Genomic DNA, 24992 nt, shown 5'->3' with positions numbered 1-24992 from the left:
GGGTGATGGGAGTTGTAGTCTAACAGCTGGAAAGCCTCAAGTTGGCCACCCCTGGTCAGTGCTACGATCAAACCACACAACCCCACCATCTACTTCAGACAACCGAACAACCTACTGTTCAAGATTAGGGGCTGTAGCTCAGTGACTAGAGTGTGTGCTTTATATAGGTGGAAAGGCCAGGCTTAACCCGTCTGAAACTGGGAAAGACCCCTGAGGCGAGCAGCTGTAGTAGGTGGAAACATGGGCTGACTTAATACGGCAATTTTGTATGTTCATAAAAGTAGATGGTTCAGATTTCTGAATAGTTGTGTGTTCTTCCACTGCTTGCTTTCAGCAGCATACAGGGCTTCTTCAGGATGGGGCAAACCATGTTTATTTTTCCATCCCCTTTCTGAAGCAATTTGTGCCAGCTAGAACATAAAGCAACTGCTTGCTTCAGAAACTCCACTGGGAACCAGGATTTGCACAGTCAGCTCCTACTGCCATCCCATCCCAGGACAGCAGGATAGCACCTTCCCTCAGTACTAGCAGGGAAGCAACTTGTCCAAGGTCAGACAGGGAGCTTGTATTAGAGCAGACAACAATCCTTCTACTCTCCTATTCCTCACACTCCTGCTTTGCTCTCTAGTCTCTGCCCTCCCCCTCTGTAGAAGTACTCTGGCCCTTCTACAACACTGTTCATTCAGCCAAATCCTATGTATGTTTTAGTCAGAAGTGAGCTCTACTGAATTAAATGGCATTTACTCTCAAATATACATAGGCTGCAGTTGTATGTATGGCATCACATTAATGAGCATTACCCACTAAACATACTTCTCTGTTCCTACCACTCCATATTAACACATTGCCTTCCCAGCAATAAAAAATTTAATAGGCAGCTAAAACTTAACTGGGCGAATTCTCCTGCACTATGTAGAATATTGATGAAACAATTTTAATCTAAAAAAATACAAATGGTACTTATTGATTTTCCTTGGGAAGATAAAATGAGTAGTTTTTAAAAAACCATGAAATTTGAGCTGGTCAAAACTATACAAAGGAAGTACTATATCAATCCCATCAGTGTTATTCTGGCTTCTCTTGCTGCCCAGAGGTAAGAGTTTCACTAAGACAACCTGGCTGCTAGGCTTCATGGCATATCTATAAAATAATCCCACTTTATTCCAGATTACTACTCTGAAAAACAATTACCCACAATACATAATCACACACACGTATAAAATGGAATCTCTAGTTCACCCAGTAGAGAAAATCCAAGAAATTGTAAGCCACGTGGATCATCATGTTTACATCACATCATGAGTGATCAAAACTTCTCGAAGGAATTACAAAATCACTAGTGACCTAATTCCTGACAACAAAACAAGCATGTCCTGGTGGCCAAGTGAGGAATCCTCCCACCCTCTTCTGAATGGGGCAGGCAACCCGGCCTCATTCCTGCCTGGGTGGAAGAGCCATGCATCCACTGGGCATCCCCCCACTTGACATCAACCTCCCTGTGTAGCTCTACACTTCAAAAAGATCGCCACTACCCACACAAAACAAATCTCATTGTGCTTTGTCCAATAATGAGGCCAGGGGCCCAGAGACACACATACACACCCCATTGTGCTTTTCAGGATAAACCATGGTCCCCCATGGTTTAGGGCTCTCTGCGGCATTTCACAAGGGCTCTGTAATGAGGCTGGGCAATGACAAAGAGCCATTGTGGGCCTTCGCCAGCCTGCCCGCCCACCATGCAACTTTTCATCTGTCCCCGGGAGCAGCTGTAATTAGATTTCCCCTTTGCTGGCCTCTTCGCTGAGGGGGTTGGGAGCCCAGTTTGCTAGGTGGCTCATATAAAAGCCTAATTGTCCCAGGTTGCTGGGGCAGGGAGGAATGGCTGACTGAAAACACAGGTGAGCCTAGTGGCAGGTGCAGGATGGAGGCCTAAAGCTTACCATGCAGCGTCATAGCTTGTGTGTGTGTGTCCATGGGCTGACCCCAAGCCCAGCCAGAGACACTTCAACTGAGGGAGAAACAGGTCAGAAATCTCATTCCAACTCCGCTCGTGCTTTACACTGTACACAGAGGTCTGGCCATTCTCTTATTTCAGACTTGTAGCTTCATGGAAAACATACAGAACACAAAGGTGTACTGCTTGCACAAGTAGTGCCTGAAAAAAAGAAAAGGCAGACTGGCTGAGGGCCTTTTCTGTAGACAAGAGTCACACTACCAGTACTCAAGCACCCAAGTCTCCCTTGCTTCCCTGTTTACCAAGACCCATGGTTCTAACCTGGGTGTGGCACTCTGCTCTAGACAGAGTTTCCATTGTAAAACTTGGACCTAGTAGAGGAAACCATTCTCCCCCCCCCCAAGAATGGTGCATGCAATTCAGCTCCCTTTATATGTCAATGGTTTTTAAATGCTGGACCTTGGTAACCCTTTCCATATCAGTTGAAGAACCCCAGCATGATGCAGAGGATTCTGGGATACATTCAGAAGTGCATATTCTGTTGATGTGGGTCACTGGCCTGTTGGGTCTTTAGTGTCGCCCCACTCACACGAACTAGAATGCACCCAACAGTCTCCTGCAAGTGCACACCCATCTTTCGGGGAATTGTGCCCTTGTGGAATAATAGCATTTTGAAGTTGGAAGGCACTTTGGAGGTCTTCTAGTCTAACAACCTGATCAGTGCCAGAAACTGCTGCAACATCCCTAACAGAAGGTCTCTATTGTCCAGCCTCTATTTATGATAGATGGCTGTCTTTAGTTAATGATCTTTCCGGTAAGGAACCCAATGAGTTTCTGAGAAAGCCTGTATACACCATTCCCAGAGCACAGTTTGATAACCACTGCCTTATCTCTTAGCAACAATTTGAAGGAAAGCATCTCTGAATTCTCTTCCCTGTTGGAAATTGGAGCTACATCCTTGTCCAAATCACATCCTTTCCTTGTTTTCCTTTGCCATCCTTGCATATTGAGATGTTTGCTCTCTAGGTACAGCAGCTGGAAGCTTTGCTCAATCACGCAGAGTGGGACCCAAAACAATCCCAGTTCTGTATTTAGTGTGCAGGTCTCTTTCCTCCCACTGGCTTCACAAATGTTTTGCCTCCATAGGTTATACCATTTGGAAGTAGTATCAAACACTATTCCCATTATTAGGGCCTATGTCACTGGAGATCCTCTAAAAACCCTGATTGATTTCCGATCTACACTCAGTGATAAGGTAGAGTAGCAAGTACTTCACTACCTCCTCCTTTGCAGTGGGATGAGGGCATCTCATCTGGGTAATCCTTCCCACAAGCTCCAGGAGCAGGACTGTGCAAAATAGCTAACAACGCTTTAAAAGCCTGGGAAGGACAACCCTGCCCAGTTCCTGTATTTCTGCATCCAGTTACAGAGGCAGCCTTATCTATCTCTTTTTCAAAAGCCTTGCTCTTTATATCTTCCAACTGGTTATTTCATCTATTACTTCCTTCAATATTCCTTCATTTTCAACCTCACTTTCAAAAACTTTTTTTTTACCTCCTTCGACTTTGCAATCCTTACCTTCTGTCTCTGGAGTCGGTCTCTCTCAACTATGCAGTGACCGGGGCCCAAGATCCATAACATGATTGTCCCTTAGAGGAATACTAGCATTCAATTTCAACTGTGCATACCTTCCAATGGTGCACCAAGCACTGCTAGGTCCTCACCGTCGCCAGGCTGCACAACCACAAAGAATCATGAGGATGATGCTCCAGGTCTCCCTCTGGTAGGCTGTGAGACCCATCGAGGCAATCGAGAGCGCCAGGATACTTTGGGGAATTATAACCCTTCTGATTTGGCCCAGATGGCAGCAACAGCTGTGGCTCTAATAAATCCACCACCACACACACACAACACAGAGCTGGACTGTGCAGCCATCTCAGGACCATCCTCTCTGGCGCCGCCTTTAACTGTCCTGGCCGGGCCGATGGGACAAATAGCTGAGGCCCAAATCACCCGTTCCAAGCCCGGCCTTTGCTCATGGGAAACTAGAACAGTTGTGACATGGGGGGGAGGTGTGGCGTCAGTCAAGCCATCAGGGCCTTGCTGCAAGGTCGACTGCGCCAAGAGGAGCATGAGAGCACGGTAATCCAGAGCAACAAAGAAGGCAGGCAAGGGGTCTGGAGATCAGAGAGTTCGTTCGGCAGGCAATTCATTGCACCCAGTTGCATAAGATGACAATCCAGGGCCAGTGATAACAGGACCAAGCACACACACACACACAATCCCGGTAGATTTAACTAAAGCCCCCACACCTCCCGGGCCATCAGATGTCCAATCTTCCATACCACCAGCCTGGCAGGCTTGGTTGAAGACATGCTCACCAAATCACTCCAGCAAACTAAATGGGGAAAGCACAAAAGAAAAAGGAGGGTGTCTAGCTCTCCTTCCTCCTCCTCCTCTTCCTCTGATAGCCCAAATCTTAGAAAAGAAAAAAGCAACAGGGAAAGATTGGCAAGGTCTGGAAGAAATTGGGAAAAGATTAACCCTGCAAGCACTTCTGAGGTCTCAGATTATGACTCCCCAGACCTACACAACCAGGATAGGCACCCACATTCCCCTGACTCACAGGATCTGGAGGAACTGGGACCCAACCTCACCCCTATTAATCCCCAGCCCATAACCCCAGGGGATCCTGAGGCCCCACAGGGATCTCGATCAGGATTATATAGAGGGGGGGGCGTGTTCAGACGACCAACAGATTGACTCTTTCTCTAATACTCAAAGGTTATTTACCTCTGATGACTTTGCCTCATTGTTGAATAAGATCATTTACACTCTGGGATTACAACTCTTGCCCTCCCAAGAGATACCATCCAATTCTCAGGGAGCACTTGTTTTTCCAAAAAATAGGAACAGAGTTAATAATTTTCCTTTCCCCAAATTCTTCAGTGACATGGTTACACAGGAGTGGGCTAACCCAATGCCTGCCAGGAAGACTGGTACAGTGGCTAACAACTTCTTTAATTTTTCTTAGGAGGCCTCAAACCTTCTCAAGGTTTGTCCTACTGACACACTACTGGTGGCTCTCCTATCTGGGGCAGGACTCCCAAAGGATGGAGACAGCTTCCTCAGAAATTCATCAAATAAAAGGAATTGAGGCTTCACTCAGGAGAGCACAAGAAGCTTCATCCTTGTCTATCCGATCCTCCACAGCGGCCTCAATCATTTCCAGAGCATCGCTTCTCTGAGTAGATGATTTGATTCTGAACCCACCTGAGGATCTTGTTCATCTAAAACAAGCCCCCACTCCCCCGGCAAAGATCCAAAAGGTGCAAGCCTTTATGGCTGATGCTCAGAGGCGTAACTATAGGGGGGGCAGGGGGGGCACGTGCCCCGGGCGCCATCTTTTCTGGTCACGTGGGGGACGCCGCCATGACAAAAAAAAATTTTTGAAATTTTTTTAAAAATGTTTTTGTTAATACAAATGTTTCCTGCTCAGTGCAGCAGCGCTGCAGCAGTCAAGGGAGCGTGTCGGCGCCCCCTCCCCCATGAGCGGTCCCTTCCGCGCCGCCCGCGCCCTTCCCCCCATTGCTTTGCTGGCGCCTGGCGGCCAGTCAGTGGCCTGGCTTGGCGGCGGCGGCGGGCGCTTGTGAGGAAAAACCTAAGTATAATGTAGTATGTTGGGAGGGCGGGAGGGCCCGGGGGGGCGCCATTTCAGTGCTTGCCCCGGGCGCCGTTTTCCCTAGTTACGCCTCTGCTGATGCTGCTATGGATTCTGTCTGCTTTGCAGCTCAGTCCTCAGCATCTACATTTGTGGCCCAATGCAGCATATAGCTAAAACATTGGCAGGTGGATGCCACTTCTCACTCTAATCTATCCTCAGTGCCTTCTGAGGATTCCAAGTTACTTGGGGATGAGACATTGGATATAGTAACTGAAACCAAAGATAAGAGAAAGGCTCTCTCCAATGCTCACAGAGAGGACTGCCGGCAAAATAATAAGCCCCGTTTTTACTCCTTTCGTCCCTTCAGATACCAATTCAGACCAAGGGAAAAGGACAATCGGTCACAGTGCCCCTACTGGAACAGATTCCATTCAAACAATAAGTCATCTGGCCAACTATGTCAGGGCTTCACAGCCCAGTCCAAAACAACCAGGCAACAGTTCTGACTCAGTGCCCTGGCAGTTGGAGGGCTGCTTAGCAGAGTATTTTCATGCTTGGGTACTCACCACCACTGACAAACGAGTGCTGCAATCAATACAATTTGGCTACAGAATACAGTTGACAGCTATCCTCCCAATAGGTGCTTGGTTACTCTCGTCTCACACTCACTACCAAACTTGCAGTTCTTCTACAGGCCATCATTCACCTAGAGGAAATAGGGCCCATAGAGCCAGTTTCCCACATTTTAACAGGGGGCAGAGTGTCTTCTACTCTGATTACAGTACCAAAGAAGGACAGCACCCTAAGAGCTGTCTTAGATCTACAATTCCTGAACAAATTGTAGAATGCAGAACATTCAAAACAGAGACCCTATGGTAGATTGCAGAGCCAATCCATCACCTAGATTATCTGGCATCAACAGACCTTACAGAGGCATACTTGCACCTGCCTATCCATCTAGAAAGTTGGCACTTCCTCTGGTTCAAGTAGGCAGGAAATCATTATCAATACAAGGCATTCCCTTCTGGCCTCTTCTCTGCACACTGAATCTTCACATAGATAATGGGGCCATTAATAGCACCTTTCAGACTTTAGGGTGTCCGGATCTTCACACATTCAGACAATCTGATGACCAGCTCACCAGACATGACATGCAGATAGAGAAAGGACCCTTTAGGGTTGACCAAAAACGGTTTCCTCATCAACAAATCAACGAACCTGCTGTGTTTGACACAAAGGCTGCACTATCTGGAGGTTCTGATAGACACCACCCTAGACAGGCCAATCTCACCTCAGGATCGTATTTAAAAAACGTCTGTCCATCATTCAATTGACACTTCCGGGCAAAAGGGGCTCAGTACTAACACAAGCACACCTCCTAGGTCTTATAGCGGCAACGTTAGATTTTGTGGTCTGGGCCAGATTCTACTTATAGCAGTTTTATACCCCCTTATTAGAAAGTGATAGCATAAGAGAGCCAGATGGGGGTGCTAGTGCCTTCCAATGTCATCCAGTCCTTGAACTGACGTTCAACACCAAGCCACCTTACCAAGGGAAACTGTTCCCAGGTCCACCCGTCATATTGACGACTGATGCCAGCCTCATAGGATGAGGAGCTCACTGCCTTCAGTGCACAGCCCAGAGGAAATGGAGCCCAGAGGAAAAGAGGCACAGCCTGAATTGGTTGGAACTCAGAGCAATATGCTTAGCACTGCTAGCCTTCCAACATCTTTTGAGGCACAAACATGTGCCGGTTTGCACAGACAATATCACTGCAAGAGCACATGTCAACTATCGGGTGAGGCAGTGGGGACCAGATCTCAGTCCTTACATCGACAGTCGATTCTGTTACTCCAGTGGGCAGAGACACATATCTTTGGACTCATCATGTGAGGGGAATTCTAAATACCAAGCCAGACTGGCTCAGAAGAACGGAGATCCACCCGGCAGAATGGAGCCTCAATGATCAGATATTCAATCTGAACATCACACACTTCAGGTCCCCACAGGTAGACTTATTTTCCACACTAGGACAATGCAAAACTCCCAAGATGCTTCACCAGGTTCCCCTGCAAGGGAGTAGAAGCAGGGGATGCTCTGTCAACTATATGGCTGCAGGAACTCCTATATGCTTTTCCTCCAGTACCCCTGCTCTGCTGTTTTCTGCATGAGGTACACTTTTACAAAGCAGAAGTAATCCTAATTAGGGATGTGCCGGAATGCGATTCAGCTTCTGAATCGCAGCACAATCCTTTTAAAATTGAGGGCTTACCCAGCCCCTTTAACGCAGAGAGCAGGTCTATCCTTGCTCCTCCTCTACTCACTTCCACTTTCGTACTGGCGGCACTCCCCCCAGTTATCAGCGCATTCTGGCAGTGCTCTCCCCCAGCAGCCTGCATGTGATGGGGGAGAACATCCCTAATCCCAATAGCTTCATTCTGGTCGAGGAGACATTGGTTTCCCAAAGTTCTCCATCTCTCCGTATCAGATCCATGGTTCCTCCCAATATCACCAGACCTGCTAAAGCAGGGTCCCATATGTCATCACAACCCGGTGTGGTTAAAATTAGCTACCTGGAGACTGAGAGGAACATCCTGAGTCAGTACAGATATACAGTGAAAATAACTGACACTGTGTTGGCATCAAGGAAGGCATCAGCTAGCCCCATACACCAATTCACTTGAAGGGCCTTTTAACATGGTGTGAAAGGAACTGGAGATGTAAGGAAACCTATGTAATCCACGAACTCCTAGGTTTCATACAGGAGGGGCTGGAGAAGGGCTTGAAGGCTGACCATTTGAAAAGAAAGGCAGCTGCCCTATCAGGCCTTTCAGTCCAAACAGTTGACAAGGTCATGTTTTCCAGTCTCACATGAAACGGTTTCTCAGGGGAGCCACACTCCTTTCTCCACCCACAATTCACTGTTTTCCATCTTTGAATCAGCACACAGTTCCTCAGGCTTTACAAGCTCCACTGTTTCAAAGCTACCCATGTGATACCACTGCATTGATTGTCACTCAGGCTTGCCTTCCTAGTGGCAATAACCTCAACAATAAGGGTCTCAGAGTTACAAGCTCTGTCTGTAAACAAGCATCTCTGCATTTTTTTCTCGTGACTCGGTATGGTTGATTCCAGTCCCTTTGTTCATTCCAAAGGTTCCATCATTCACAAGACATTGTTCTTTTTTCTATCCAAAACCATCTCATCTCTTGGAGCGTGACTGGCACAAGTTGGATGTCAGTCATTGCATGAAGGTTTACTTCAAACGAACAGCTTCCTTCCACTCTTCCGATGCTCTATTTGTCTCCTACCTCCCAACGTCCATGGGAGAAAAAAGTGTCCACCATAGCCAGATGGATTAAGGCCTGTATTGTGTTAGCATACGAGTATTTAAAGCTTCAAGTTCCATTACGTTTTCGCACATTCAACAAGGGCAGCTCCAACAATGGCAGCCTTCCCTACAAATGATCCTCTTTCCGAAATATGTAAAGCAGCAACATGGTCTTCTCCATCTACATTCACAAGACACTATAAGTTGGACCTTAACCAATCAGCACTGCAGAAGCAGCTTTTGGCAGAAGAGTGCTACAACAGGTACTCCCTCCACAGTTGACTGGGGTGCTTCCACCCAGGATAGGCGGCTGTGGCAGGTCCCACATGAGATGTCCTCATCTAGCAGCAGAGAAAGGAGCATTGGTTACTTTCCTTGAAGGCTTCTTCTTGCTGCTGGATTTTAAGGACATCTCGACCCACCCGCTTGGACTGCCCGGGTCTACTGCAGGGACTTGCTTATTGTCTTTTCAGTGCACCCAAGTGTATATTAATCCTTATGAGCTTCTTTTCGTATGTTACTTGACTCCTCTATTTTTTGGACTTGGCTATTCCGAACTGGGCAGGGTTGTCCTTCACAGGCTTTTAAAACATTGCTAGCTATTTTGCATAGTCCTGCCTCTGGAGCATGTGGGGAAAATAAACCTCATGAGATATCCTCAAATCCAGCAACAAGAAGCCTTCACGGTAAGTAACCAATACTCCTTTGCTAGCACTCCTTCTCCTTGTTTGTCCCAATGCTACTTCATTGTAAAATTGTTTGCTGTAAAATCACATCTAACTCTCTCCCTTGGTCTCTGCTAGGCTGGCTATGAGCTGGTTGCAGTGGAGGGAGAAAGCCTGCAGAACGTAACCCACCAGCGAGCCGTGAACATCATCCGCCAGGCCTATCGCAACAAAGCCAAGGAGCCTATGAATATTGTGGTGAAGGTGCCGAAGAAAAAGTAAAGCCGTGGACAAAACAACTTGCCCTGAAGAACAAGGCTGGCTCAGAAATTAGGAAGAGCTCCAAGCCCCAGTGTCAGCTGAGGGTTTATTGTATCTACCTATTACTCAGAAAGGTAACTGCACCAAGGAAGCAAACTATCAGCTGGGCTAATTGCGAACCACTCAGCAACCTGGAGGCTTAATGGAGAAAGCTTCCCATTGCCAGGGGGCACGGTTGGAGCAGAACCAGAGAAATGCAGAACAGCGCCTGGTCCAGAACAAGCATCGACAGAGGCACACTCACAAATATCAGGTGTTTTGGTTTAGGAATCTACAAAACAGTTGCTAATGAACAACTGTAAGTGGGACAGCTGCTACAAAGACCCATCACTTTGTAGCAAACTTCCTGCTTAGGTGAACAAACATCTATGAGGGGTGACAAAAGGAAGCCCCTGTTGAACGGGGGGGGGGATTGCTTTGTCACCCAAAACTGTGTGACTCCTATGAGTGGGTGTTTTTGGACAGCAAGCTCAACCCCAGCTAATGGGAGCTTGGAGGAAGGGCTAAGAAGAGATATTGGTACCTATGATTGGCACCTAGTCAGCTTTAATCCTGCCTGACCAATTTTTGGACACCTGGCTAACTCAGACTCCGCAGTAACACAGTTTTAAGCTGCATACATCTGCAAGGGAGAAGTAGATCGTTTTTCCTCTCTAGAAGAGATGACAATCTGAGGTCCAGGGAGAGTTTAAAAAGTGCAACGTTGGAAATATTTTCACTCTTTCTTCCAGCAAAATTATAATGGCAGCAGAACGTGAGGATTAAACAAATGTCAGGGTGGTCATTATTTCCGTCATGCCTTAGAGCCACTCTAATGACCATGCAGAGGACAGAGCCAGAGAAAATGGAACATCCTGCTCTCTGTAGCCTTCTCTGAACCACAGATGGTGAGGGATTGCAGAGGATCTCCAGCCTGGATTTATGGGTGTCCTAAAGGATGTTTTCAAGCATATGTCCTCTCTTATTTAATGGAGAGGGCCTGCTCCAGGAAATGAATCGTCTTGTTCTCTTCTCTCCCCTGAGCTGATGCTGCCACTTTGGGTCAGAGATCGCTCTATGGAGCCATTGCCAGGCTTCTTACATGATGCTGCCATGTACATTTTACAAGCCACTGAGTGAAGGTGGCGGTGCAGGAGGGCTTTTGGATACAGTTTTTATACAGCAACCAGAGCAGGGGTGTGTGAATGCACTGTGGATGGAAACCTCCCACTCTGCCTCAGTCGCCTGATCCCTCTCCTCCTCCTCCATCACAACAATTGCAGCCCCTCACCCCCCAGCCCTCGCCCTCCCATCCTCCCAGCCCTCACCCTGCTCCATCAGACCACTATGTGGCTTTTCTTAAACACAAAGGTATGTCTTTTTTCTTTTTCTTTTTTTTTAATTCACACATTTCTTTAGGTTTGTACAATAAATTTACACAGCTTGGAAAAATATACAGTTTCAGAAATAAAGAAATAAAGAAAAACACAAAATGGTGCCAAAAGTGGTGAGGAGGGGGCAGATAATCAACAGTCACAGAAATGACATGCACCAAGCTTTTCCTTTGGTCTAGTGATGTGTATGTGTCCCCACACACTCCCATCGCCACGGGCAGTAGGGCAAGAAAGGCCAGGGGTGGCAGAGGTTGCCTCTTCTTTTGGAATGCGCAGAATCTCGTAAGTTAGCAGGAAAGCTGGAAGCTCTCACTGCAAGCAGTCCAGAACTCCAAAGAGCTGGAATGCACTCCCCCCACTGCCACCCCCCTCTGCAAATCCCAAGTCTGGTCCTTTTGCATGCAGGAGGAGGAGCTGAAGCCAAGATTAGCCCAGACTGGCAGATATCAGGAAGTCCCTTCCCCACCAGTGGTGCTGCCGTGCTCAGAGTGGCCCAAACAGGATGCCAAACTATACTGGGCTTTGCACCCAGACCACTGCCATTCTAGGAGTTGCTTCCTTGTTCAGTACTTACACAGCTGCAGGGAACGGGCCAATGATATCAAACCAGCCTGGCATAGTGGGCACATCAAGCACTAGCTGTACATGGGGGAACTCTGGTGACGGGGCAGGTGAGATAGCATGGACTTCTGAGCAACAGTTGCCCAGCTCTCTGGCTCTCCCATGGGCCAGAGTGAAAACCCTTTCCTGTTCTGAGACCCCACTGTTCAGCCATTTGTGTGCCAAGCTAGCTCCTCTCTTCAGCCTCCTGGAGACAACAGGGATATGCATTTTCCCTGCCTAACCAGTCTGTAGGAAAAGGCTGCACCTGTTCAGCAGAGAGACCTTATGGTCTTGCAGATTACAAGGCTGTTTTGTCGAGCCACTCAATCAACTTCCTCTGGAAATGGCTTTAATGCACCCAGAAAGTAGACTGTCCTTTCTCCTAAGCATACATTACCGGGTAAAGAGAGGGATCTAGAAAGCTCCCTTTTAAAATATAGCCGAAAAAGCTAGTGAGCACTATAGCCCTCTAGTGAGCAGGAAGGATTTCCACAGCAATCAAAGAGACTAGCACCATCTTCCACAAATAGGAATGCTATCCTCTGAAGATAATGCTATCCTCTGAATGCTATCCTCTGAAGACATCCACAGAAAAGCTCACAGATCACTTGAAGAGGAGGGCAAGGGGTGGGAGATAGGGCACTGACTGAATTCCTCCAGCTCCAAAATTGCCAGTAAATGGCACAGATGCAGGCGCAGAATTGAAAGGAGTGGCCTTGAGGACTTCAGTGGACTGGATAGAGCAGTGCTGATGTTCAGTTACTCTTAAGCCAGCCACAGCAAGAGGTGGATTGCAGAGCACTGCGCCCTCTAGAGAGCAGGCTAGATTGAGAACAGGACCTGATGTGTAAAAAGCTAAATCAGGGAGCTATGGGATGGAGGTGGAGAGGAGCACCTGGAGCTTCTGGGACACTATGCTCACCAGCCCACCCATATCATCTAAGGCAGAAGTTCCTAACCTTGGTTTCCCAGATGGTGTTGAACGACAACTCCCATCATCCCCTGCCACAATGGCCTCTGAGGGTTGTTGGGAACCCCTGATCTAAAGGAAAGCCAGCACCAGCACCCAGCAGGGCATTCTGCCAGTTAGGCCTGAGAGGAAAACCAGAGGGATATGGCAAAGAAGGGGTCACATATAAACTCTGACTCTGTAGACCCTTGGGCAATCAGGGATCCTGCAGAAGAGGGTTAGGGCTGGGCAGAAGAGCACATGCTGGAGGAGGGCTGGGCAGAGAGGAAGGAAGACCCAGGCAGCAAGGCCAAAGGAAAGGCACTCTCAAATGGGTTCCCAAGCAGAAGCAGCAAAGGCAAGCAAGGCGGGGGTGGGCGGGGGGAGGACAGAGCATGCCCCCATGCAGCAGAGAGTCCCCAGGGGAGGGGCAGAGGAGGGACTGGCAAGGAGCAACTTCAAGAATATGACAACGTGGGAAGGGCAGAGGCATCTCCAGCCCCTAAGAAACAGAATTCAGGGCACTCCCAGCCACACAGGTAGAGCTCAAGCATTTGGCATCCATCTTATAAAAATAATCCTTTTGGTATCACAGAAATGAGGGTGAGGCAGGAACCTAGCAGTGCCCCAAGTGTGGAGACAGTCTGAATGAACTGCCACAGGTGCAACCTCTGTAGCCAGCCCCGCTGGTCCCCTTGAGGTAAGAACACATAGTATTACCATACAGCTGCAGACCCAGAAGCCCAAGTATGGCAGTTTAGCCTTGCTGGAAGAAGGACGCTCAGGGACACTGGGTTCCCACAGCGTAGGAGACAGCAGGCTGTCTCTTGAAAGGCTTGGCACAGGATCTTCCCACTACGCTTTGGGCGAGATTGGGCCAGGAGTGCATGTATTCTGCAATTCCACACAAACACAGAAAAGACACAGACTCTGGGACTGGAATTCAGCATCCTGAGAATCAGTTTTGGTCTTCTTTTTAATGTTTTAGGAGTACGTCTTGCCCTCCTGGCTGCAAAGATACACTTGGGCAATGCCCACGTCTCCAGCACCAGAGGGAGCCTAACAAATTTTCCACTGTCAGCGGGTAGGGCTTTAATGTCCTGCAAAGCTCCTTCCTCTTCCGGACTTTTGGGAGCAATACAAACTATGCAAAATAAGCAATTATATCCAAAGTTACTTGATCACAGAATTTGGCTTGTCATCGCGCAGAATGCTGATTATTTAGCACAGAGTGCACACAGCCCAGGGCCAGGCCAAAGGTCAGAGAAGAGCCTCCTGTATAAAAGCTTCTCCAGCCAGCCTAAAACCAGGTGATGCTAATTCCATCCCATCAACTAAGTGGCTCAGCAGCTAATTGGCTGTCAACGCATAGACAACTCAGCCCAATTTCCAGCCAGTGGCAGCTGAGGGCCAACTGGGTTACTCCGTGGAAGCAGAGAGAAGCACACCTTTGGCCATCCCACTCCCAGGGCCTTGAGTGCCTCCCCAGCCCATGAGTGGGAGGCAAACGATGGTATCCATTTCCACAACAGCAGGCTTCCTAATATGAGGCCAGGGCCTAGAGGGCTACAGCATTCAAGAACGGCCTCTGCAAGCAGCCAGAGCAAAGGGGGGATAGAGCTGCTGGGACTTTCCAAGGGGAGGAAAGGGGCATTGAGAGGCTGGCCACTCTCTCTTCCAAGGCAGGTCTGGAAAATACTGCTGGAAACCCTTTGTCAGCTTCCCCACCCTTGTTGGATCAGGCCAAGCTGCCTGGCCTCAAGCAGCCCTAGTCAAATCTCAATGGCAGTGAAATCTTTTGAGCTGGAGGGGCTCGTACTGGGCCCCCAGCCACGTTAAGAGAGTGGAACAAGCGCTACCCACTGGGAACAATGACCATGCTCTCCAGGAGGAGGTTCCCTCCATGAGTCTCAGGCACACTCCATTCTCAAGGCAGGATGGAGTCCCCAGTGAGCACGCTCCAATCTCAGGGGCCAGTATCAAATTGGGACAGTGTAGCCCCTTTGCTGGGCTCCCACTGCACACGCTCAGATCTCAGTGGCGGCAATCTCCTCAAAGCAGATTCCTTCGCCCCCGTGCATCTCATACTCATCCAGGTCCCGGGCCTCGAGTTCAAGACTGAGCTGGCGCAACTGGCGCTCCAAGTCACGGTTGTGCCGGTACATCTGGATATAGTTGTGCTGCAGCTGCTTCTGATAGCGGATGACCCTGTCCTTTTCCCCTTGCCAGGTGAGGCGCTCAGCGTGGAAGGCCTCCCGCTGCTCTTCGCCATGCTGCCGCTCGCACAGCAGCTCCATGCGCAGCCGCTCCGCCTGGGCCCGCAAGCCCTGCAAGGAATCTGCAGCTTGACGTTGGGCTTTTGCCTCGTCGCACTCGGCCAGCAGGGGGCAGAGTTCCCCGGCCGCGCTGCGCAGCCCATCCAGTTCACGCTCCAGCCGCCCCACCTTCTCCCGCAGCAGCTCAGCCTCACTCTTGCGCCGGGCCAGCTCATTGGCGCAGACCTCCAGCTCCAGGGCTTTGGTGCGGGCCACCTCCTGCAAGCCCACCGCCTGCTCCTCGCCAGCCTGCAGTTCCGCCCGGGCTTCTCGCAGCTGCGCTCTTAGGAGCACCAGCTCGTTGCCCCGCTGCGCCACCTCTGCCTGAGACTCCTTCAGCTGCTGCTTGAGGAGCGAGATCTCGCCTGACTTCTGGCACACCTGTGGGGAGAGAAACAGATGCATCAGCGGGCTGGGAAGAAAGCAGGCATTCCCTTCTCTTTCGCCAGAGTCAGGGCCCAGGTTCTATGAGTAGCAGGCTGGCTGCTGTCCTCCAGCTCGGCGGGGCTGGGGAGACAGGCTGCAAAACTGAAGCTGGCAAGATCGTAACTCACCAGTGCATTCAAAAAGCAATACAAAAGTGGAACTCACCATAGAACAGTCTGCTTGATGGGGCTCCTGTTAAGTGGGAAGATTCCTTCATTGCTTTGCTGTCCTCCACTAGATATCATCTCAGTGGTACCAGAACAGAGTCCAAAAGAGTGTGAGGGAATGTGTGTGTGTTTGTGTGCGCGCACGTGTGCATGCATGTAGGTTTAAAAGAGACCTAAATGGGCTGTCACCAGTTATTTCCAGGACCCCACCAAATAATACAGTTCAACCCTCCATACTGCCAGAAATGAACCACCAGTAGCAGGGAGGGATAAACCCTATGGGTGGCCAGAAGGCAGGTTTTCGAAGGGTCAACCTTGGAAGGGTAGAGAACAGTGTTCCCTCTAACAGGGATTCCCAGATGTTGTTGACTACAATTCCCAGACTCCCCAGCCAAAGGCCACTGCAGCTGCAGATGCTGGGAGTTGTACTGAACAACGTCTGGGAATCCCTTTTAGAGGGGACAGTGGTAGAGAAGGTAAGAAGGAATCTCCAGAGAAAACAGCAACCAGCCAAAAGCTCCAATCTAGAAAAAGCAAAAGATGTGCGCGTGCAAACTGGTTCTTCCCCTTTGGTGTTATGATCCTAGAAGAGGTCCTCAAAACTATATACGGGGAGAGGGAGTCACCGCCAGCCAGCACCCTGCTTCGTGATGCAGCCTCCTTGATGGCCACCTGGCTTTCCAGCAAGCTGCCAGCCCCTCTTTCTCCCCACCCAGCTCACCTCCCATTTGGTCTCCTCCAACCGGGGCCCCAGCTCGGTGTGCTCCCGCTCAAAGGAGGCGCAGCGTTTCTCCAGCAGTTCACGTTCTGCCAGCAGCTGGGCAAAATCCTCTTGCAGTTTCTTCTTCTCCTGCTGCAGCTGGAAGATCTGGAGCTGCAGCACCTGCTGGCTGCGCTGAGCCTTCTGGGCTGCCTGCTGCAGCTTGGCCGTGTAGCCCTGCCGCAGCTCTGCCATCTCCTCCTCACAGCGCCTCTGCTTCTCCTCATAGACCTGGTGGGAAGAGGGGGAAAGGACACCGGGTGGGACCCAGAAGGCCTGCAGCTCGATACACCTTTGCTATGAAAGAGCCTGTTCCTGGCGCATCCGTGGACCGCCAGCTAATTGTGCCTAGGGGAGAACTGCTCTAGAGCGGTGGCCACAGCAGGGTTTCTTCCGCCTTGAATTGAAGACTGCATTTCCCTCCCGACTGGCTGAAGAAAGCAGCTGTAGCTAGAAAGAGAATTGCCCTGACCTGCAAATCCAGGACTCCACGCCACAGAATCTGTAGGAAGACAAGGAGCTGCTGCATAGTGGGTACCAAAAGGCAGGCTAAGAGGCCGTTTTAGAAAGGGACATGGACCTGGCTGGGGATCAGGGAGCACACCTTGATGGGAAATAAGGAGAACAGGAAGAAAGCCCACCGAATTGAAGAGAGCAGTCAGGGATCTACTAGCCAGCATGGCAGGGAATACAAGCATACAGATCCAGTTACTTTGGGCATCAACAGGAAGAATCCAACAGGAGCAAGCTGGTATAAATTTGACAATAAAATAAATAAATAAACAAACAAACCATTTATTAACATAATAAATTACTGTTAAATCGTCTAGAAGCAGGGATACTCAACGTTGGGCCCCCAGATGTTCTTGGACTTCAACTCCCATAATCCCCAGGCCCAGTGGCCTTTGGCTGGGGATTATGAGAGTTGAAGTCCAAGAACATCTGGGGGCCCAACATTGAGGATCCCTGGTCTAGAGAATATAACAATCTTTCTTGGAAGAAGAGCAGAATATCAATGTAAAAAGACAGGTAGATAGAGTGAGCCTAGGTTCCAGGAGTAAGCTATTATCAGCAGCAGCAGCAGCAGCAGCAGCAGCAGCAGCAGCAGCAGCAGCAGCAGCAGCAGCAAGACAACAAACTGGTGGGAAAGGAGTGATGAAGACTATGGTCACAATATATGCAACAATGCTCTCTTTGAATTCCTTAATTTTACCTAAAGGTTAAACTAGTGAAAGTAGCATCTTCAGGAGCCACTTCCAGTTTGTGACTCCTGAGCATGTAGACAAACTGTTTCGGACTGTGCAACCTACCACCTGTTCTCTTGACCCTTGCCCAACTTGGCTTATTTTATCTCACAGATTGTCGGGAAGAGTCTAGTAATCATCATAAATGCTTCTCTGAGGGAGGTTAGGATCTCTCGGTGTCTGAAAGAGGCTATCATTAGACCATACTTGAAAAAACCTGCATTGGACCCTTCAGGCAACTTATAGACCCATCTCTAATCTCCCATGGTTGGGCAAGATGACTGAGAGGGTAGTGGCTTCTCACCTGCAGGCAGTCCTGGAAGAAACTGATTATCTAGACTGGCTATTCAAACTGACTTTCGGGCAGACTATGGAGTTGAGACTGCCTTGGTCAGCTGATGATCTCCGATTAGATATCGACAATGCGACTCTGCTGATCCTTTTGGATCTCTCTGTGGCTTTTGATACCATCAATCATAGTATCCTTCTGGGTCGCCTGAGGGAGGTGGGATTGGGTGGCACTGTTCTACAGTGGTTCTGTTCCTACCTCTTGCGTAGATTCCAGATAGTGTCAGGATGAGGGATAACAAACTGAATTTGAATCCAAGAAAGATAGAGGTACTGATTGTGAGGGGTCAAGACTCAAGAGATGGCTTAGATCTGCATGTTCTTGATGGGGTTGCACTCCCCCCTCAAAGATCAGGTACATAGCTTGGGAGTGTTCCTGGATCCCAAATTCTCTTTGGTTTCTCAGGTTGAGGCAGTGGCCAGGAGCGCTTTTTATCAGCTTCAACTGATACAACAGCTATGCCCATTTCTTGAGGTAAATGACCTTAAAAATGTCAGTACATATGCTAGTGACTTCCAGTCCTGACTAATGTAATGCCCTTCATATGGGGCTGCCTTTGTACATAGTTCAGAAACTACAACTGGTACAGAATGTGGCAGCCAGGTTGGTCTCTGGGACCATATAACATTTGGATTGATTCTGAAAGAACTGCACTGGCTGCTGATATGTTTCCAAGCGAAATACAAAGTGCTGGTCATTACCAATAAAGCCCTGAATGGCTTAGGTCCAGGGTACTTAAGAGACCGCCTTCTTTGTCATGAACCCTGTCACCTATTAAAATCATCTGGGGAGGTCCAGTTTTGGTAATCGCTGGCTTGTCTAGTGGCGACTCAAGGTCAGGCCTTCTCTGTGGCTGCCCCAGGCTTTGGAATGTACTCCCTGTCAAAATAAGAGTTTCTCCATCTCCAACAGCTTTTTAAAAAACCCTTAAGACACACTTGTTTTTGCAGGCTTTTAATTAAAATTAATTGTAAACTGTTTAATTGTTTTATCCTGTGAAATTATTTTAATTGTTTCACTCTGTGAATTGTTTTTATTCTGTGAAAGTGTTTTGTTTGTTTCTATGTTTTATATTGTAATTTGGATCAGGCAGCAGCGATGTTGGAAGATGCTGAAAGGTATCATCTCATACTGCGCAGGAGATGGCAATGGTAAAGCCCTCCTGTATTCTACGAAAGAAAACCACATAGCTCTGTGGTCACCAAGAGTCGACACCAATTTGAAGGAATAACCTTACACCGCCTAAGAGATGTATATACCAGACTGTATATAAATATGACAAATAAACCAACTATGCATCCCAATAAACATGTCATCAGAGAAGACGTGCTTATCCTTGCTGTACTAAATAGAAGCCATGTAGGGAGAGGAGTGATCTGGACTGGGACTGCGTCATGAAGCAAGAGGAGCTTTAACCTTTTACCCTTGCCACAGTCCCAATCTAGAGCCCCCACATTACTGCCATTTGTCTCACTGATACCAGTGAGAGATTCTGAGCTGGGGTAAGCAACAGCCACAGGTCCATGACTGAAGCAAACACTGGAACCAAAGCCTCATGCTGTGGTTCCAGCCTGGAACCCACTGCTCCTATTTAATGCAGCAAAGTTCAGCACATCAGCTCTAACAACCTATTAAATATGATGTGTCGTTTGGCCCTAGAACAGCAAGAAAGGGAAGCAATGAGTGAAGAAGCTGCAGAACTTGAGAATGCCAGAAAATGGAGGTCTCCAAGACTGGAATGGCCAATCTCAGCTCTGCTGCTAAATTAACCTCATGAAGACTGCAGCTCCCAACATGCTGTGCTCCCAGCCTGCTCAACATCAAAAACATCTGACACCTTAGGAGGCGCAATTCACCCCTCTCTGCACTGAGGGACACAGCTGCAGAAATAAGAAACTGTATTTAGCCCACCGGTGGCCATTTATTGCAGCTGGGGATGATGGGAGTTGTAGTTCAGCAGCTGGAGAGCCAAGGTAGCCTACCCCTGAATTATTGGGTTAAAGTGTACAACATTTCTGTCTTACACCTGCATCTACACAAAATCCATCTAATGAGGCAAGACCCCACTTCTGTCCCAAGTACTAATAAGGGAAGCCCCAAAACAGAAAGAGCCTTCCCCTCCCCACAGGAGTTTCCCATGCTGCATCAGACCTTCCTCCGTTAGGAGGAGCAAAAGGGCCCCCCTGCTGATTACCTGGCAGATGGCCACCTCATTCTCATCCAAGCTCTCCCTCAGATGCTGCAGCTCAGCTTCACGCTCCCTCAGCTTCTCCTCAAGTTCATGGACAAGCAGGGCATCATCAGCGCCACTGTGCACAGGTGAGCGCCCGCCACAGGAGCCGCTGTCAGAGGAAGGGTGCCCACGGCCACTCAGAGAGCCCGTACTCTTGCTCGACGATGAGCGCCCGCTGTCCGAGTTGGACGGGCCAGTGAGGCCCCGTGAACTGCCGCTGCCGTGGCTGTCGAGGTTTATGTGGCCCATGGAGATGCTGACTGGCTCCATCTGCTGGCTGCAACCAGTACTGTAGGTGGGCAAGCTGGAGAGGGAGTTGCGTCCCGAGTCTGACATTGTTCCGGAATGGGAGCTGGTGCGGCAACTCAGGGAGTTGTGTTTCTCGGTGTTGCCTGCAGAAGGGCCGCTGAAGAGCTGGGCAAGACTAGCTTGGCTCTCGGAGAGCACCGAGGCGCCAGGGCGCAGCGCCAAGTGTCCCTGCAGCGGGGGATTGCGGTTCTTGGGCACGACCGGCTTGAAGGCCGTTGGGCGGATGAGAGTCTTCTCAATGTTCTGAAAAACAGCACAGGGTGGTAAGACCAATGCTCGACACCTGAAGGACAAACAAAAGATAGGAGCGGACACCCTCTCCCCCTGTCACCCCCTTGATAACCCCTAGGCAGATGCAGGCTCTGCATTTCACAGAGGAGGAGCTGGCTCTTGCTTATCTCCAGTTAAGATTAGAGGAGCTGATTCTGAAGTTCACAGAGGAGCCTATTTCCTCCCTCCTCCTCAGCTGTTGCAACGCATGCCTAAGCTAGGAAGAACGCGGTGGTGCTCTTCCGGCTGCCTGTCCTGGGCTTTTAAAGCAAGCAGACACAAATGCAACTAGGAGCACCAGGGTGGGTGCTCACCCCCATCTTGCTTTAGCATGGATTCTATTGGACGAGCAGACAAAAAGGCAACTCTTTAGTCACGGACATCACAGGCCATTTCAGTGGGACAGCTGTATGCTTTCAATAAGCAGTTCAGTCTCGTCAAGGCTACGTAATGGGGACTAGTGGGCCACTGGAAGAAATAGTCGACTTTTGTCAGTGCTGACTGAACATGCAGCATCTGGATGGATGAAGATCCCTGCTAAGTGAACAAAGAGGCATCACTTAAAGTGGCGATTCTCTTATATGTATTAGGGAGAGAGCAAGTGTCCCTACCCAACCCCAGCACAGCCTCGCTCTGGTGGCTGCTGCTGCTGCTGTTTATGTTATGTTTCTTTTTAGACTGTGAGCACTTCGGGGGAGAGGGAGCCATCTTGTTTATTTTATGCAAACGCTTCGAGAACATTCATTGAAAAGCAGCATATAAATAATAATTGTAGCAGCAGGTCCCGCCCTTACCTTCTCAAGTTTCCCTGAGACAGGCACCAACTTGGGGGGTGGTCCCCGGATGGTGCCTACCCGGGGCTTGTCATCCTGCAGGTCCTCGGCATCACTGCAGGGGCTGATGGGAGAGACGGCCTCAGCCCAGTCCTCTTCACTGGCATACGTGTAGCTGCTCTTCTTGGGGGGAAGCCCGTGGCACAGGGGCTCTTGGGAGCCAGCACCACCAGGCAGGCGGAAAGGGCCAAACTCCGTGGTGGCTTTGTGGCAAGGCCGGCCTGAGATGAGGCTACTGACACTGCCCATGGCTGCAGGAGACGAGCAGGCACCAGCGTGGAGCGGGGCAGCCCCTTCAGAGACCGACTCAATGGAGACAGGCAGGGTCTGCACTATGGCCATGACGTCCACAGGGGAGGCTCTGCAGGTGGCCTGAAAGAGAGAAGAAACGACACTTGAGAACAGGAGGAGAGCTGAAGCTAACCTGTGGCCTTTGGGTGGGGCCTACCGTCACAAAGTGCACTCAGGTTTGCATGCCTGCAAGCCTGAACCAAGATACTGTATTCTATGGAAAAAGCCGGATCTAAATCTCCCAAATCACTGCTCTATTAGAGGGATTTAATTAGCATTGGTATGGATGGGGGTAGGGGAGATCTATTGCATGTGCGTGTGTGTGCACATGTTGGTCTTGTGGTAGCAAGCATGAATTGTCACCATTGCTAAGGAGGGTCCTCCCTGGTTTGCACTGGAATGGGAGACTACAAGTGAACACTGTAAGATAGTCCCCTTAGGGGATCAGGCCGCTCTACATGCTTGCATGCAGAAGGTTCCAAGTTCCCTCCCTGGCATCTCCAAGATAGGGCTGAGAGAGACTCCTGCCTGCAGCCTTGGAGAAGCCACTGCCAGTCTGTGTAGACAATACTGAGCTAAATGGACCAATAGTCTGACTCGGTAGAAGGCAATTTCTTATGTTCCTATGTGTTTAACAAACAGAGACCTTTAATACACAAAATTGGAAACCCATGTCTGTTTGCTGGGTTCCAAAACACTTCAGACACCCATCAAGCAAAGCCAATAAAAGTCATTATACTCTCATAGTCCAGTTTCATATTGTAAATGATACTGTACTGCTATCCATTTATTACAGTTATCTGTTGTTCCACCCACCCCCTACTTTGTGAACAGAATTCTATTTTAGAGTTTTATTTTTTTAACCAGTTTTTTGTAGTTCACCTCTTCTCTAAGCAGTCTTATTTGCCTTGATCGTTCAGCCTTTTTCTGCAAACAGAACAGTTGGTTACTGATCATAATGCTGTGTTTTACATCTTTTCTGCCCCACTCTCCTGAAAATGGGCGGATCATGTTAATTCTCTGTCATTTGACATCTGAATGTGCATACCAATTTTTACTGCTCTATCTTAATGTAAAAGGGCAGTATGGGGCTACAAGTAGTGATTTACACCTTTCAAATTCCCATCAAAAGTAGATGAATTGACTAGGCTCGTTGTCAGACCACAAATATAGACTCATGTCCTAATGTGTACACAAAGCCTCCACATATTCCACCTATTCTGCAGCAAGGCCACTTGTCTCCAGTTTGCTTCCAGGATTCCCAATTCAAGATGCTGGCAAAGAACTTTAAAAAGCCCTTCACAGCCTGGGAACTGCAACCCTCAGCCACCACTTCTGCTCATACAAACCCAGCCACTATTCACATTCTGTAGGGTGGAGCCTGTTACACATGCCCACACCACGTGAGGCAAGAACATCTGAGACAAGAGCAGGACCTTGACCACAACAGCCCGGAGGCTATAGAATGTCCTCCACAAGGTGGTCCTGTTGTGGCTTTTCAGAGAAAATGCAGCACTTCCTTCTTCCAAAAGGCCTATAGCCACTGAGTGGACATTTCTGGTTCTACGCTATTGTTGCCACTATGAAATGCTCTGTTTTAGTGATTATGTATGGGGCTTATTTTTAAGACTGTTTTAAACACAGGGCTTTTGTGGGGGGGGGAGAAAGCTGCAAGCCCTTGAGAGGTGAAAGAAATGTTTTTATAAGATATAAAATTGCAACCTAACAGGAAATAAAATCCACAACCAAAACTAGGGGCCTCACTTTGCTTATCCAGTTTTATACATAGTGCAACATTATCATCATCATCATAGCATCTATATCATTCATTCATTCATTCATATATATATATATATATATATATATATATATATATATATATACACACACACACACACACACATACATACATACACACACACACACACACACACACAGGTGAAAACTCGGAAAATTAGAATATCGTGCAAAAGTCCATTAATTTCAGTAATGCAAATTAAAAGGTGAAACTGATATATGAGACAGACGCATTACATGCAAAGTGAGATAAGTCAAGCCTTAATTTGTTATAATTGTGATGATCATGGCGTACAGCTCATGAAAACCCCAAATCCACAATCCCAGAAAATTAGAATATCACATGGAACCAAGAAGACAAGGATTGAAGAATAGATCAATATCAGACCTCTGAAAAGTATAAGCATGCATATGTATTCAGTACTTGGTTTGGGCCCCTTTTGCAGCAATTACTGCCTCAATGCGGCGTGGCATGGATGCTATCAGCCTGTGGCACTGATGAGGTATTATGGAAGACCAGGATGCTTCATTAGCGGCCTTCAGCAATTCTGCATTGTTTGGTCTCATGTCTCTCATCCTTCTCTTGGCAATGCCCCATAGATTCTCTATGGGGTCAGGTCAGGCAAGTTTGCTGGCCAATCAAGCACAGTACACTGTATACTTTTCAGAGGTCCGATATTGTTCTATTCTTCAATCCTTGTCTTCTTGGTTCCATGTAATATTCTAATTTTCTGGGATTGTGGATTTGGGGTTTTCATGAGCTGTACGCCATGATCATCACAATTATAACAAATTAAGGCTTGACTTATCTCGCTTTGCATGTAATGCGTCTGTCTCATATATCAGTTTCACCTTTTAATTTGCATTACTGAAATTAATGGACTTTTGCATGATATTCTAATTTTCCGAATTTCACCTGTACACACACACACACACACACACATATACAGTTATGGAATAGAAATACAATAGACCATCATCTGGTTTGCCTGAATAAAATTGGTCACCCAATTAGCCAAGCCTTTTGTTTCTAAATGTTTAACAGAAACTACTTACTAAGCTAGCCACCTAATGGTGCAATGGGGAAATGGCTTGATTGGCAAGCCAGAAGTTGCTGGTTCAAATCCCCGCTGGTACT

General features: G+C 48.4%; 2 protein-coding genes across 15 annotated transcripts in view; one reads left to right on the top strand and one right to left on the bottom strand.

Moving 5' to 3' along the window:
* PDZD7 (PDZ domain containing 7) overlaps positions 1-11407 on the top strand; it is a 58792-nt gene extending 47385 nt beyond the window's left edge. For both annotated transcript variants that reach the window (XM_053306595.1, XM_053306596.1), the window contains one exon: positions 9753-11407. In XM_053306595.1, coding sequence (XP_053162570.1) covers positions 9753-9896 — 144 coding nt within the window. In that variant the 3' untranslated portion in view covers positions 9897-11407. The remainder of the gene's footprint in view (positions 1-9752) is intronic.
* Positions 11291-24992, bottom strand: part of LZTS2 (leucine zipper tumor suppressor 2) — an 81629-nt gene continuing 67927 nt past the window's right edge. For all 13 annotated transcript variants that reach the window (XM_053306605.1, XM_053306610.1, XM_053306597.1 and 10 more), the window contains 4 exons: positions 21728-22138; positions 20316-20906; positions 16490-16759; positions 11291-15556 (listed from right to left, as the gene is read on the bottom strand). In XM_053306605.1, coding sequence (XP_053162580.1) covers positions 14888-15556; positions 16490-16759; positions 20316-20906; positions 21728-22138 — 1941 coding nt within the window. In that variant the 3' untranslated portion in view covers positions 11291-14887. The remainder of the gene's footprint in view (positions 15557-16489; positions 16760-20315; positions 20907-21727; positions 22139-24992) is intronic.

This window comes from Hemicordylus capensis, chromosome 3 (genome assembly GCF_027244095.1).
Source record: "Hemicordylus capensis ecotype Gifberg chromosome 3, rHemCap1.1.pri, whole genome shotgun sequence".
Classification (NCBI taxonomy): domain Eukaryota; kingdom Metazoa; phylum Chordata; class Lepidosauria; order Squamata; family Cordylidae; genus Hemicordylus; species Hemicordylus capensis.
The sequence above is the reverse complement of the archived record's forward strand: the minus strand, read 5'-3'. Positions and strand labels throughout refer to the sequence as shown.